Source organism: Mixophyes fleayi, chromosome 1, assembly GCF_038048845.1.
Source record: "Mixophyes fleayi isolate aMixFle1 chromosome 1, aMixFle1.hap1, whole genome shotgun sequence".
Lineage (NCBI taxonomy): Eukaryota > Metazoa > Chordata > Amphibia > Anura > Limnodynastidae > Mixophyes > Mixophyes fleayi.
Window position 1 is genome coordinate 37,857,035 of NC_134402.1, and position 15,415 is coordinate 37,872,449.

At 42.1% G+C, this 15,415-nt stretch overlaps 2 protein-coding genes across 2 annotated transcripts; one reads left to right on the plus strand and one right to left on the minus strand.

Annotated features, from left to right (window-relative positions):
• Positions 1–544: 544 nt before the first annotated feature.
• TADA2B (transcriptional adaptor 2B) lies at positions 545–10,029 on the minus strand. The gene is made up of 2 exons (XM_075194446.1): positions 9,718–10,029; positions 545–3,756 (listed from the first exon to the last, which is right to left on the minus strand). The coding sequence occupies exons 1-2, from the start codon at positions 9,985–9,987 to the stop codon at positions 2,764–2,766; spliced, it is 1,263 nt and encodes a 420-aa protein (XP_075050547.1). The 5' UTR covers positions 9,988–10,029; the 3' UTR covers positions 545–2,763.
• On the plus strand, positions 10,007–12,181 carry CFAP184 (cilia and flagella associated protein 184). The gene has a single exon (XM_075194445.1). The coding sequence runs from the start codon at positions 10,262–10,264 to the stop codon at positions 12,080–12,082; it is 1,821 nt and encodes a 606-aa protein (XP_075050546.1). The 5' UTR covers positions 10,007–10,261; the 3' UTR covers positions 12,083–12,181.
• Positions 12,182–15,415: the final 3,234 nt, after the last annotated feature.

The following is a 15,415-nucleotide window of genomic DNA, read 5'->3' on the forward strand; positions in this document are numbered from 1 at the left end:
TCCTTCAGATCCATCATGTGCCGTATGCACGAAACGGATTATCTGCCAGAGGAAAAACATTAAGCACACCTAGCTATAGAAACCACAATGTACCCGCTGCTGGAGGCAGGAGCCGCTGCAATGCCAAGGACACCGACGGCAGCCCAGCCCCTTAGATGGAGCGCTATGTCGGGTTGGGTATGGCATTCCATCACTTGAGATACAGACACAGACTATAATCGGCAAAAAAAAAAACCAAAACAGATGACTATAAAAACTACATATTATAAATATAAACTTACATTAACACAGACAGCGCAGTTATCCGAACAGACCGTTATGTGACTGCTGCTAATTCCAGAGATACTGGATGCCGGCACCTGAGTTTGACGTCACAAAAGGGAGCGACATGAAGATCTACAAATGTAAAGCGGAAATAGTAGGACCCGCCGCCTAACCCTAACATTGAAATGCTGCTTTAAATCTTCATATCGCTTCCTTTTGTGCCGTCAAACTCAAGTGCCGGCATCCAGCATCTTGGGAATTAGCAGCAGTGGCATAAGAGTCTCTTCTGATAACTGTCTGTGTTAATGTAAGTCTGTATTTATAATATGTCGTTTTTATAGTCATCGGGTTTATTTTGTCGATATACTCTGTGTTGGTATGCCAAGAACCGGAACACAAATTACCATCGGGGACATCTGCTTTATGAGAGTTACTGTTACTGCTTTCCTGCATCCTGACATAATATAATGGGTAATGGTCTGATTAACATGTGTCCCCCAGGCTCAGCCTCCATCCATTGACCATGGTGTTCTATCACCATGTATATTTATATATAATGCCATATTCTCTTTGGCTATAAATGCCCCTTACAGATGTTATGTCATTTTACTACACAATGTATAAAATAAAAAGTAGTGCGACCAATATGTTGCAAATTACTGGTGTTCTTCCGATAGCTGTTTAGACCTTTTATAGATATATTCGGGGTAGGGGCATCACTAAGGGTTAGATACAAAAAGTTATTTTTTGCATTTTTTCTTTAGTGTCAAGTCATTAAAAAAACCAAGGTATTGACAGAGAATAGAAAACTGTCCTAAAAGGCTTTATGGTGATCACATTTGTGTATATGGAAGAAAACCATAATCAAGACTCCCAGACTTTATTCGCCAACCTTGTTGTTCTGTACTACACAGAACGAAACCCCAGAGACACCAGGGGGTAAATGTATCAAGCTGAGAGTTTTTCCAGCGGATTTCAAAAGTGGAGATGTTGCCTATAACAACCAATCAAATTCTAGTTATCATTTTGCAGAATAAACTAAACAAATGATAGCTAGACTCTGATTTTTTTTTATACCCCCAGGAACTCTCAGCTAAGCAGACATTAGTTTCTAGAGCTGTGGCTCCCTGGCTAGGCTGGGACTAGTAGTCCCACAAATGCAGGGGTTTAGAACATTCTCTGGAACTTTAATAATAGCTGGAGGTACTACTAAATGACTGCTAAGGCTAGGGGTGTCTTGTCATCCATGGGATGGCCACAGGACACAATCCATCCAGTTTGGTCACCCATATTTGTGGCTCAGTTAGAAACAGATCCGGTCACTACTGCTCGTGTCCCAGATATCTTTAATCTCTGGTAACATTTTTAAAGTCATTTCATCTTTTATAGAAATCAAATTTACATTTTAGGTTCAGATGTTCTTTAAGAGTCGCAGCACAAATTTTAAAAAGGGATTTCATTACATACACTTGGCAATTCAATCTACAGCTTTGCACAAATGAACTTGAGATGTCCTTGAGACAATGTTGTCCCTCTCTCACCCTCCTGCGACACTCCTCAATCACTTGTTATAGATTAGGAACGCCTAAAAATCTAAATAGGATGGAAGAGTAGGGTACATAATTACGACAGAGGTAATGTCGGCAGGCTGAATGCCGACACTTCTATTATGCGGACAGGTTGACAATGTCTACAGTGTGGTTGGCAATGTGCACAATATCGCCAATGACGATGCAGACATTAAATGTTTCATTGCTGGCGGGTCCGGGGTATAGCCGGCGGACCCGCCAGCATTGGTCTTTTAATGTCGTCATTGCCGATATTGTGCATGTTGCCAGCCACACTGTAGACATTGTCAACCTGTCCGGGTAATAGAAGTGTGGGCATTTAGCCTGCCGACATTTTCACGTCGGCAGTTTAATTGTCGACATTTCCTCTGTTGCATTCACGACCGCCACCAACGGGGAATACGGGGCTGTATGCACAATAAGAGGCTTTTAATCCCATTGTCAAAAGGATGAAAGAAACCAGCCACAGATCACCAACAAAACTGCACACACACCATGCCATCACTTAATGCCATTTATAGCCCAATCTACAGGACACTCCTCCACAATGGGGGTCAGCGGAAACTGAAAACACAACAAAATAATATAAACATTCCCCACTTCAACCAGTTTTTGGCATATAGAAAGTTACATTTCATTTGCTTAGCCTTAAGTCTCTGCTACATTAACAATTCATTTGTCAGGAACCACCTCTTAGGAAATAGTGAGAGAGAATACTGCACACGAGCACGTCACCGTAATGCACTAACATGGAAACAATATCACCGTACTAATAAAACAATACCTGTATTAAAAAAACAAAAACAAAAAAAAAAAAAACAACTGGCAAATATAGCAATATTTCGCTCAGAAGAGTCAATATCTGTACAAGTCCTATTTATATTATATATATATATCTGTTTAAAAAAATCCACAAAAATAAAAAATCCTATCAAGAAGCATCTCTGGATATCCAGCCACTTTCTGTTAAGAAATTTAAAATCCTTTTCTTTAAGACCTTATCCAAATAACTGGGCAGACGACTCTTTGATGGAATTCCCTGTCTTTTTTGGAGGTGGTCCTTAATGATAATAGTTTTGACAGTCAAGTAGCGAGTAGGGCTTAAGTTTAGGGAACTGCATAGCACCTTTTCTCTGTCCGATAGTAGCTCAAAGCCGGAGAGGTTTTCAATGGCAGCGAATTCCCCCTCTTTCCCGTCTTCTCTACCCCTCTTAGAGCTCGCAATGTTTTTATTCTCTTTCCTCTTTTCCCGCTTGTGTCGGGCAGCTTCGTATTCGGCCGATTCCTCCAACTTTGTGATGCCGTTCCTGCGGTACCTCTGCAGCTCTCGGAGTTTGGCCCTCAACATCCGTTCTTTGTGCATGTTCTCAAAGAAGTCCTCAATCTCTTTACTGGACATAAACTGGAAGAGCGGCCTCAGTTTTAACGGAAGCTCTTTTTCCTCTTTAGAGATTTTTCTTTTGACTGGCTTCTCTTTCTCCTTTTTATCTTTCCCCAAAAACGCGGGCACCAAGTTGTAATCCCGCGCTATGTTCTTCCTCCGTTGCCTCTCTTTCAGTTTCCGTACGTACATGTCCACGCAGGATTCCTTGAGTTCTACTTCCACGTCATCGTCGTCATAGTTGACGGACAGGCCGCTGATTAGAGTCTCGGCGTTCTGATCATACTCGATCTCGTAGTCATCACGAAGAGGCATGTAACCGAGCTGCTGCTGCTCCTGCACGGTGATGTCTAAGGGGGGTAATGGTGTGGTCAGGCTGGGGGACAGAGGACCTCCTGTGGGACAAGTGTGGTCCGTTACTCTGTTGGGAATACTATCCGGAATGCAGGCTTTGCCGAGGTTCCCATGGATATACATGCTGACGTAGTGTTCCATCACTTCCTGGGGAGTCCGAGAAGCCCCCACATGGGCAGCCATGTCCTCCTGAGAGAAAACATAAATAAAATGACTTGGTAAGTCCGTAAAGGAAGAAAATACAGTATATACATAGACGTCAGCCAACCCCATTTTATCCAGGAGATCGAATGTAGGACAGACTATCTTGTTTATTAAGGAATTAACCGAACCAAAACAAACAGTCAGTAAGTCAGTCAGTCGTACATACACGAGCAGACACAAGTCTCCTGGATAAAAAGAGACCAGCTGATGTGTAGGTTTATACCCCATTACATATCTATGTCCTTTACATTTGAGGGGCTGGCTTAGGGAGAACTAACGCAAAAGCCTCTTGGTTTCCAATGTTAGGAATGAGTCAGAACGGTCTTGTAGTTGTATAGTAACAGCCTCATGTCTTGGTGTAACTCAACCAGCGCAACACCCCAAAATCTGGTATAATAAACCTGGGACGAGAGGTGGGTCAGTCGGGCTGCATTGCCCTCTAAAGGAGTACTTCTTGCTGAATGAAACAGGGTTACACTCATGTCAGACAAATGGTTTACTCAAAATGTACAGCTTTGTAAGTCTAAGCATATATATTTTATCATTTTCCGATAATTTGGCCACTGAAGGTACAGTTTCTTTAAAGTCTATTCAGTGTAGACTAAAGGGATTCTAGCCTCCGAAAAGCTATTGGTTAATATGTCTTGTACCGAGGAATGTGTATACTAGACATAGTATTACGTGACCTGTCTCACACCAATCTACCAAAGACCTCCTACCCCTCCACATCACTTGCCATCAGGCCATTTCCCCACGTTATTGTATTAGCTCACCAGTCGAGCTCTGGGAGAAAATACAGGAATTCGGAGGTAGAGAAGGCAAACAATGGAACTATGCTAGGTTTTGAATATTGCAAGCAGAATTACTAGCACCAGAATAGAAAGTAGGAAATGTTCTATGATAAGTTGATCCTGAAACATTTATAGCAGACAAATACAAAGGGAAAATGAAAAAATATATAGGATTACAAGTCCCTTTGACATTCACTGGCAGAATGAATATGCTCACATGTATTACTTAATATTTCTATGAATGTTTTAGGAGCCCATATAAAATCGTGCTCAGAGTTTTATTACATCATCTGTATGTTTACAATAGAGACAGAGGATGGAGCAGGAACGTCATCTTATCCCTTTACTGATGCATGAAAATTATACAGGTTCTGAGATTCAATTAAGAGTGTGAGTGACTCCAATCAGGGACAGAATCTGCATAACTCACACGTCTCAGTAACGGATGACTCGCCACATCTGGGCAGCAGAAACCCCTTGATACAGCTTGGCAGGGTTTTGCATTATCACCAAGACACAAAGTTACAATATTCCTTTGGAGAGAATATGACTAAAGAGTTTATGTTACGTACATTTAAAAAGCCGTGACAATGATAAATATCTCTATAGGGTGTGATATCCGGCAGAAAGCTATGTATATACCAGCTGCTGCCCCTTAAAGTCAATGAAAAACTGCGTGCCCCATTCTGCCAGTCTCAGCAAGCTCTGGGTCACAGATCCCACCAATCACAGGCTAGCAGAGGCACTTGTCTATGTCTAGTCTTTGTCTAATGAATAGATTTCTTCTGAATGGAGTCTATTCACGACAAAAGGCCTACACTGCTGGCTTACTAATGGGTGGTAGCACAGGTGGCTCTACACTACTAATGAACTCATCTTAAGACCACGGCTGAAAAACCTAATTTAACCAAAAGCCATTGATTTGCCGTGGACTCACTGTCAGGTGGCATTTTATTGGTGTGCTGTATCGACTATGTAAACATAGCTACATTCTCACAAGTATTTAACTGGCTGAGCAAAGATTACCACAAACCAACACCTAACCTGGTCCTCACAAAGTTCTCATACATTCTCTTTATTAACACAGACCAATGGTCCACATGGTGTAAGCTCCACACATAATGCAGAACCCATCACTCAAACATATTGAAGGTAGTAATTTTGTTGGCTGAACTGATATTCAGCCTCTTACTTAACAACTAGTGATCTCTCTGAGGCAAGAGGCACTGTGTCATGTCTCAGTGAGCTCACTATAATTACTAGTGAATAGATAGGCTGATTTCTCATGACTACTGGTACAGTCCATAATGATTGGTAATCATGTTTCACCAACTGGAAAGTATAGCTGGTTCACGAGCCATCCAGTTATGAGCTTGCAACAAATAATGTCTGTTGAATTAGTTCATCATCATCATCTATTTATATAGCGCAACCAAGTCTGCAGTGCTGTAGAGAGAATATCAATCATTCACATCCATCCCTGCCCCACTGGAGCGTACAGTCTAAATTCACACACACAAACACACACTAGGGTTAATGTAGTCAGCAGGCAATTAACCTACCAGTATGTTTTTGCAGTGTGGGAGGAAACCGGAGCACACGCCAATACGGGGAGAACAAACTCCACACATGAAACTCATGACCCCAGTGCTGTGCGGCAGAAGAGCTGACCACTAAGGCACCGTGCTGCCGCAGATCTGATTATATGGCGTAGCAAATTCTGGTTCCATCAACCCAAGTAAGCATAGATGCGATTCACAAGTAAGAGGTTGTGAGGAAATCATTTATATGATCAATCACTTTACTCCAAAAGTAGTTTATTGTACAGAAGGTGCATAGAAGTTAAATGTAGCTTCAATCCTTGTCACACTCAGGACATAATGGGGACTCACTAAATATACAGTTTCTACAGATCTCAGGCCTGGATACAGCTCAGTTGGTGCCCACATACTCTGCCCAGGAGGGGGGAAAGAACAAGGTTAAGGTCACGTCTCTGCTGGGTCATAGTATTTTGTATATTCTGGCAGTTAACTTAAAACAGAGCCCTTTCCATAATAACCCTAAAAGACATCTAGCAATATCAGGGCATCTAGGGTGCACCCCTTGGGTATAGGCAGTGTGTTTCAGTAATAAGGATTATAATGGCGGTCTGTAAAAAAAAAAAAAATAAAAAAAAAAAAAAATAAAAAAAAAAATCGAAGAATGTGTCTGGTGCTAGTTTCAGGCGACAGCTGAACCAGGAACATTAAGGCATATTTTACATTCTTATTTTTTAGGTGCTTCTTTACTTCCTGAAATGTTGGACACATTGTGTGTCTATAGAGAAACAAGATGGTGATCACACTTTATCAGGAGCTCCTTGCGAGCCAAATTAAGAAACTTCAAAATGACAGTGGGAGAGAGAGTGGCTGGTTGGGGAGCTCTAAAAGGTAGTCTGTGAGTTCCCTTCACACACAGCATCGGGGAAGAGTCTTGTGCAGTAACGGTATTAAATAGGTCACAGCAAAGGCACACACAGCTTTTCCCAGTACCTTTTCGGGTAAACCAACTAACCTGATATTATTAATATATAGAGATCTATAAGAAAAAAATAAAAATCTAATTTTGATAGACATTTTGATGATGACATTTAGAATTTTGATGATAGACATTACTCTGATCACTTGCTAATGGCCCTCACTGATATGGTGACAGTGTGTGAAATATATACCTGGGCCCTAAACCTGTGTTTTGTTTCATCTGCTCAATCCCAGAGCTTTTGCTTATAGTATCAGCATAAAGCACATCATAATACAACGACAAGAGTACAGAATGCAGCAGGTCAACCTTTTCTGTGCCAGCTACAGTAATAGAAAAGCAACAGAGGGTTTCACATCAGACCTGGGGGTAAATGTATTATGGTCCGATTTTTTCAACTCGCCGGAAATCGGCGACTTTACAGCTAAAATTTAAAGTGGCGCGGGCTTGTAATGGCAAGTTTGCCTTTACAAGCCATCGCCGCTTTAAATTTTCAATGCAAACTGGCCGATTTCCGTCGAGTTGAAAAAAATCGCAGCATCATACATTTACCCCCCGATATCTTACACTTCAGCATTAACCCACTGCAGCATCTACCAATGTTGATTACAAAATAGCATTGGCTCCTGCCCCTGTACAACAGCCATGCACAGCAGTCACCTAATGACAACTTACGCTAGTTAATAAACGGTTACCAAGAGAAGCTATTGCTATGACACAAAATGAAAATGAATAAGCTACTGAGGGTGAGAAGCATTAGAGATAACAACTGCAGATCCACAATGTAGATACATTTAAGATATACATGAAGGAATTCCGAAGGCAAGTTATAGTCTGTTTTAATGTGGCCACACACATTAATACCTGACCATTCAGAATAATCTCTGAACAGCTGGAACTGTACCCAAGTTGGCTGCAAATCTGCTTGCCACAATCTGACCATAGTAACTGTACCCCATGCGATCCGACCATTCCATACGAGTTAATGGATCTTTCCCTCTTCTTGGATTGTGATTATTAGAAATAGAGGATAATAAAAACTACTATCACAATCCAATTGTATGTGATTAGATAGAACAGGAAATCTAACTAGCCGATGCCCCTATAGGTATACATTTTGGTTCCCTGGCTTACTGGAAGAAGGGTGAGCAATCTGTCATCTGGTCTTTTGACACAATCCCCTAAAGAGGATATCTGTCCAAGCTGCTATACGCCTATGGACAGACTAGCCATAGAGGCAATTGTATGGTGGTCATGCTAAACACCCCAGATTGCATTGTGAAGCCAGCCTAATGCTATGCTTAAATAAAGTTGATAGATGGACAGAGAATACAGTGTAGCTTAATAACTTTGTAGAAGTAACATTTATCAACAATGTAGCTATAGATATCAACTGGATAGGATTGACCTTTAATTCTGCATTATTTGGTATGCGTGTAGGTAGAAGTGTGTGTATATTTGTATATACATTTAAATTTACAATATGACCACTGTAAATCAATGGAATTTGATAGTTCTACAATTGTTCCAGCAAAGCGTAAAAGGAAAATGTGTTGATTTTGGACGCTTAATGATTGTTTAAAACTTCATACAATTTTTTTATTGCTCTGCATTAAAAATATGTTTACTTCATTTCCATTACTCATCCACCATAATTAGTGAAATATTAAAATCAATGATTATTGAGTAGCGTGAATTTATATATAGTTAACTGTTAAAATAGCTGGTTTATACTGCTAACCATGCTGCTGCTTGAATAATTTGTTATAATTATTAACAGGAGAACTCTTTTCTCCTTTTAATCTTACTCCATCTACCTTTAGTCCTTGTGTAATAATCAGTTCAACCCAGTCTCAGCATGATCTTTCCAGGTTAAGCTAGGTACACACTACGCGGTTTTCGTCCAATAATCGGCTCAATCAGCCGACATACGACCGCTCGTTCAAAAGTCGGGTCAGTGTGTGCAGTGACACGATGGTGGAAAGTCTGCCCAAATGGACGATTGTCGCCTCATTTGGTTGGTCGTACCGTTTAATATTTTCGTTCCAATCTCGTTTCCGTTGTGTAGTGTGTATAAACTTCCGACCGATCCACAACAGTGAGTACGAAATTACAGTCATTGCTCACGACAACATGGTTGTAAAAAGTTGCTAAAGGGACGTCCGCTCTTCCCTTTCTCGTCCTAAACAAGGTTAGTGTGTATGCAGTCCATGGACCGAGCGATCGGACCATCGATCGCATGTAAAATCGCTCGGCATAAAAAGTTGGTGGAAAAATTCTGTAGTGTGTACCCAGCTTTAGTTGTGGAACTGGCCTCATTAGTTATTATTTACCTATGGATGACCTGAGTGCAATGTGATGACTTAACCTTTAATGATTTAATATAAATGTTGTCCTGCTTTTCTTCTCACCAGGTTATTTAATAGCCTTTTCTGTTACTTGTATTAACCCTCAGTCTGGCAGTTGCCCTGGTATAGGAGGACACCTGGGCAGTAACCTGAGGGCAGATGCCTGGATCTCCCCAGCTGTGACTGGCAGGGAGTGCTGAGACTTGTAGTACCACAAGCTGGAGGCCACCCTCTGCCTGATCCCCCCCCCCCCCAGGACACACCGATGGACCTGGGCTTACACATCTTACCCAATTCCCGAAGCCAAACTGCTCGATGGCATCGAGCAGCAGCTGCTCTTCCCTGCTCGTCCATCCTCCCTCCGCCTCTGGTCCCCACAGAGTGAACCGGCCGCCGTCCACCAGCTGATAGCCGTGCCACCGGCGGTGGTTACCGATCTCCGCCCCGGCCGAGAAGCATTCCGTGCACAGCTCGATGTCCTGGCACTCGGTGCAGCGGAGCCGCAGGCTGGTGACATCGGCCAGGCAGTAGACGCAGTATTTCTTGCCCAGGTCCGCCATCTTGGCCGCCGAGCTGTTGTTGGACTCCAACCGCTAAACCCCGCCCAGCATTTCCCGTCACGGGCGCTGCGCATGCGCCGGGGGTGCTCCCGCTTCTAATAGGCTCGGGGGCCCGTCTCTACCCGTATTGGACGTTAGAGGAGGGAGAGGTCTGGCTAGGGTTAGCCTACCAATCGGCAGCTGGAGCCGGGCTGGAGTCCCGCCCCCTGCACGCCGTCTCCATGGAAACCCTGGGGAAAGGTAAATACACAACTGGAGGGATCGGAGGCGAGCGATGCAGTCACCGGCACCCAGCACCGGCCAGACTGCAGCCACTGGCTTCACCGCACAGGAGGACCGGGCTGGGACCCAGCCAGCTGGAGACATGAGTGAGGGCGGAAAACAGCCAAGTACCGGTCAGGAAGATGCTGGAGAGGCAATTACAGGTCAGGAAGCTGCTCAAGAGCCAAGTACTGGTCAGGAAGATGCTCGAGAGCCAAGTGCTGGTCAAGAAGATGCTCGAGAACCTGGTACCAGTCATGAAGGCGATAGAGAACCTGGTACCAGTCATGAGGGCGATAGAGAACCTGGTACCAGTCGTAAAGGCGATAGAGAACCTGGTACCAGTCGTGAAGGCGATAGAGAACCTGGTACCAGTCGTGAAGGCGATAGAGAACCTGGTACCAGTCGTGAAGGTGATAGAGAACCTGGTACCAGTCATGAAGGCGACAGAGAGCATGGAACCAGTCATGAAGGTGACCGAGAGCCTGGTAAGGGGGTGGAAGGTGATAAAGAGCAGAGTGCAGAGGAGGAAGAGGGCAGGATTACCATAAATGAAGATATTTATTCATCACAGCCGCAAATTGAAGACCTTATGGGCTCACCCTCAGAACCCCACCCTGAATCTGCAGAGCAGGCTGTGATCCCAGAGGAAGGGGAGCTGGAGACGTCTGTGGAGACAGATCAGCGGGGTCCATATACAGCAGAGTATCAGGAGACTCTCCCTGAGGAACAGGAGGAGGACACCCAACCTCATGTAGACAAAGAAGAGGAAGGAGAAGATAACCCCCAAGAGGAAGTTGAGCAGTCGCAGGAGAACCCAAGGGAGACGTCTGAAAACGACCAGGTTCAGGAAGAACTTATCCAACTGTATCATTCTCTGGTTTTGGAAAGAGAGAAGGTCCAGCAGCAGAACTCTCAGCTCCAGCACAAATTGTATGAGTATTTCAGACGAAAGAAAGGAGAAGAAGCACGGCCGGAGATTGAGAAGCACATCTCTGATCAGGAGCAACGCTACCTCAAGTACCTGACCACACTGGAGGAGATGAGAAAGCAGTACCAAGAAAATGCTGCTCATCATGAGGAGCAGATTGAAGAGCTCAGTGGCCAGTGTCAGGCAGTTGTAAGTCAAATAGACAGGGAGTGGACTGCTTTCCAAGAGCAGAAGAAGAAAGTCGCCTTGTTTGGAGGCAGTCGACGAGGAACTGGGAAGCATGCAACAACTTCCTTTGCCCAAGAATTGGAACAACTGCAATTCAAGGAGGAGCGCAAGGAGAAGGAAGTCATCCAAGTACGTCTAGAGAACGTCAAGCTCAAAAATCAGATACATCGCTACGAATCTACTTTACGTTCCAGAGAAGAGTTGGCTGAAGGTTTGCACCTTATTGACTTTGAGCAGCTGAAAATTGAAAACCAGACATACAATGAGAAAATTGAAGAAAGAAACGAAGAGCTACTCAAGCTCAGAAAGAAAATTACTAACACGGTACAGGTGCTGACCCACTTGAAAGAAAAATTACAGTTTGTTCAGGCAGAAAACCAAGAGCAAAAAGAAAGATTGATGGAGGTAGAAGCACTGCTGGCCTACAAAAGGGACATTTTGACCAAAACCAAACAGGCTAGAGACAGCCTGAGGATGGACAACCTGAAACTAAAACAAAAATGTGGGCTGCTTGGCAACAAGGTTCTTCTTAGAGACTATGAAGACAAAGTAGATTCTACGGAGAAGCTTAGTCAGAGACTGGAGAGCCTAAAGCGACGTCATGCCGAACTAACTCTGACCAGTAAAGGCATAATAAAGAAAATAGATGAAGCCAAGTTTGTCTTGGAAGATTAAATAAAGTTTTCCAAACTTACTGTTATGATCTGTCACAAAAGTGTTTCTCAAAAAATATTGTATCACTTTAATTCTATATTAAAACTACATATTGTCCAATTTGTCATAGAATTATTATTATTGTACATGATGTGAGTGAGTTCTCTGTACAGTGCTGTGGAATCAGTGGCGCTATATAAATAAATGGTGATGTTGATGATGGATATAAGTGCAGGCGTTTGCAAAGATTCTTAACATTCTCAACAAATGCAAGCATTCAAGTTGTTATATAATTGCATGTTTGAAAAGTTACCATGAGGTAGCATTTGTTATGAAAATCCAATTATTCCTGTGTTGAAGTTTTTTGGGGAAAATATTCATTTGCAATAGCAGTGAAAGCTTCCACTTTTCCTGATCTATGAAGGTAAAATGTAATCTTATCCATAGATAAGCTAGAACATTGCCACCTAGAGGCCAAATAGTAGTTTACATGGCTAGTATTAGCAAACAGTGGTCATTGAACAAATCAACTAGCCCTAAATTAATGACTGTAAAACATATATTGTCTTTTTATTTTTTTTTTAAAGTATGTTTGCAGTGTAATGAGCTATCTTAAATCGCTAATGTTTAGAGAATCAGTACATGTTTCTGAGTGATCTAAGCAGCAGTTAAAGACTGCTAAACCTTAAATACAATTTGCTGTATATAAAATATGAGCTAATAACATTCTCACATATATGTCTCCATACCTTGACCAGAACCTCATATATTTGGCATGCAGCTATTGATCTTTTAAATCATCCTGGTATGATGCAGGTGAGCATATTATAACTGTCATATTTATCATTGTATCCATGTAGTGCACATGATATTTTTTCCTTTGGTGTTTCAACTTGAGAAAATATAGAATCCATTACATGAAAGATTTCCTCTTTAATCAGAGACTTGCTTTACGAAGAAATGAAACAGACACAGTATTAAGTGAGCACATGTACTTTGTATTTTTTTTTAATGAAGAACACCATATTCTACTATTTTCCCCTCTCCTCGTGGTCAAAATTGAGGAAGATGCAAATAGCGAAAGTCCATCCTTTAAATGAATGACCTGATTTTCGACTCAAAGGGTGAGTGTGAATTTTATTATAGTGTTTGCTGAAACCACTTCTTGTACATTACACATTATATACCGTTCTTTATCTGTTCCAACTGTGCTGGAGTCTATATTTTGCAATAAAAATGTTGCTGTAATACTTCTATTATATTTTCACTCTATCGTAGTTCATCTATAAACATATTAGCATTACAATGATAGAACACCTTTATGGCTTTTACCAGTCCTTATTTCGGAGGGACTTTTCCGACTTGAGGACCCAGAAAGGGGAATGGTCTTGCGATAATGTGGGCCTAGTTTGGACGGATCTGTGTGTGGGAGGAGCTTATTTGCATCCTTATTTTGCTTTTTGAAATGTTGGGAGGTATTGACCTATGATTCAACTTGGTTTAGCCTGACGTAGGGTACAAGATGGATGGAAACTAACAGTCATATGTTTTTTGCTTGTGTGAGATGATGTAACATAATGATTACACATATGTTTATTTAGTGAAATGTATTTGTAAAATATTGCCTAGAGGCTGGAGCGGCATTGTCCCAAAGGATTAAAAGTGAGTAATGGCCTTTAGATTTACAGTGATCAAATCATTGATAACCTTATTCGGTGCAGGCTCTGTGGAGTGTTTGGAACGATAGCCTGACTGAAGAGAGTCCAATAGGTTGTGTGAGGAAAGAAAGCCTGCAAATGTAGGCAATTCTCGAGAGAGAGATCGATCGAGAGAGAGAGATATCGAGAGAGAGAGATATCGAGAGAGAGAGAGAGATATCGAGAGAGAGAGAGAGATATCGAGAGAGAGAGAGAGAGAGAGAACAGGAGACAAGGATCTATATATTTGTGAGGGAATAGGATCAAGAGGACATGTTGTAGAGTAGGAACCTAAGAGGAGAGTAAATAGTTCAGAGTAGATTTACTAAAGCTTCTAAAAGGAAAAGTGGAGGTGTTGCCCATAGCAAACACTTAGATTCTAGCTATCATTTTGTAGAGTGTACTAAATAAATGATAGCTAGAATCTGATTGGTTCCTCCTCATTTGATCCCACAAATGAAGAGGAAGTTTCTACTCTCTTCTTATCTTCCTACTCTACCTCCTGTCCTCTTGAACCCATACCCTCACAAATTGGTAGGTCCCTGTCTCCTGTGCTCATTCCATCTCTAACTAAAATCTGTAACCTCTTTCTCTCTACTGGTATCTCTATTCAAGCATGCAGTGATTACTCCTATTCTAATAAAACAAAATTTTGACCCAAACTCTCTCTCAAATTACCGCCCCATCTCTCAGCGCCCGTACCTCTACAAAGTTCTCGAGAGAATTGCCTACACTCGCCTCACACGTTTCCTTTCTTCAAACAACCTATTGGATCCTCTTCAGTCAGGCTTTCGCTCTCAACACTCCACAGAGACTGCGCTGACCAAGGTTGTCAATGATCTGATCACAGCTAAAACTAAAAGGTGATTACTCTCTTCTAATTCTCCTGGATCTCTCTACTGCATTCGACAGTGTTGACCGCTCTCTCCTCATACAAATGCTACAATCCCTAGGTCTTGAAGGCACTGTCCTATCCTGCCAACCAAACACCCACAAAGGTGATAAGTTCGGCGCTCTCAGGAATGGGTAATGTATAATACCGAATAAAAAATGTATAAGTATCCAATATAGCCAATATAAAAGTGTAATACATTACTTCCAATAGGGATATATGCCAATACTGGCAAAAAAAGAAATGATGGTAATAGTGTTCAGGAGGATCACTATTTCCCCCTGCAGCACATTAAAGGGCTATAGACACCTTGAAAACCACAAATAAAAAAGATAGTAATGGCACTGGGGTAATAGAGGTTATCCAGACATATATACATACGTAATAATAATAATACGTGGAACCTAAATAAATATCCAGATCTGAAATTTAATAAAACAACCAGGTACATAAATATAAAAACAATAACAATCAATCTGGATCTCTCTACTGCGTTCGACACTGTTGACCACTCTCTCCTCATACAAACGCTACAATCCCTAGGTCTTGAAGGCACTGTCCTATCCTGGTTCTCATCCTACCTATCTAATCGCTCTTTCAGTGTTAATTTCTCTGGATCCACCTCTGCTCCGCTTCCTTTATCAGTTGGAGTTCCACAAGGCTCAGTCCTAGGTCCTCTGCTATTCTCTATCTACGCCACTTCACTCGGAAAACTAATAAAAGCACCTTTGGCTTTCAGTATCATTTCTATGTGGATGATACACA

Coding starts and splice junctions, on each gene's coding strand:
- TADA2B (XM_075194446.1), bottom strand. CDS start 9,987: ATGGCGGACCTGGGCAAGAAATACTGCGTCTACTGCCTGGCCGATGTC. Junction 3,757..9,717: donor AGTTTGGCTTCGGGAATTGG/GTAAGATGTGTA, acceptor GTTTTCTCTCAG/GAGGACATGGCTGCCCATGT.
- CFAP184 (XM_075194445.1), top strand. CDS start 10,262: ATGCAGTCACCGGCACCCAGCACCGGCCAGACTGCAGCCACTGGCTTC.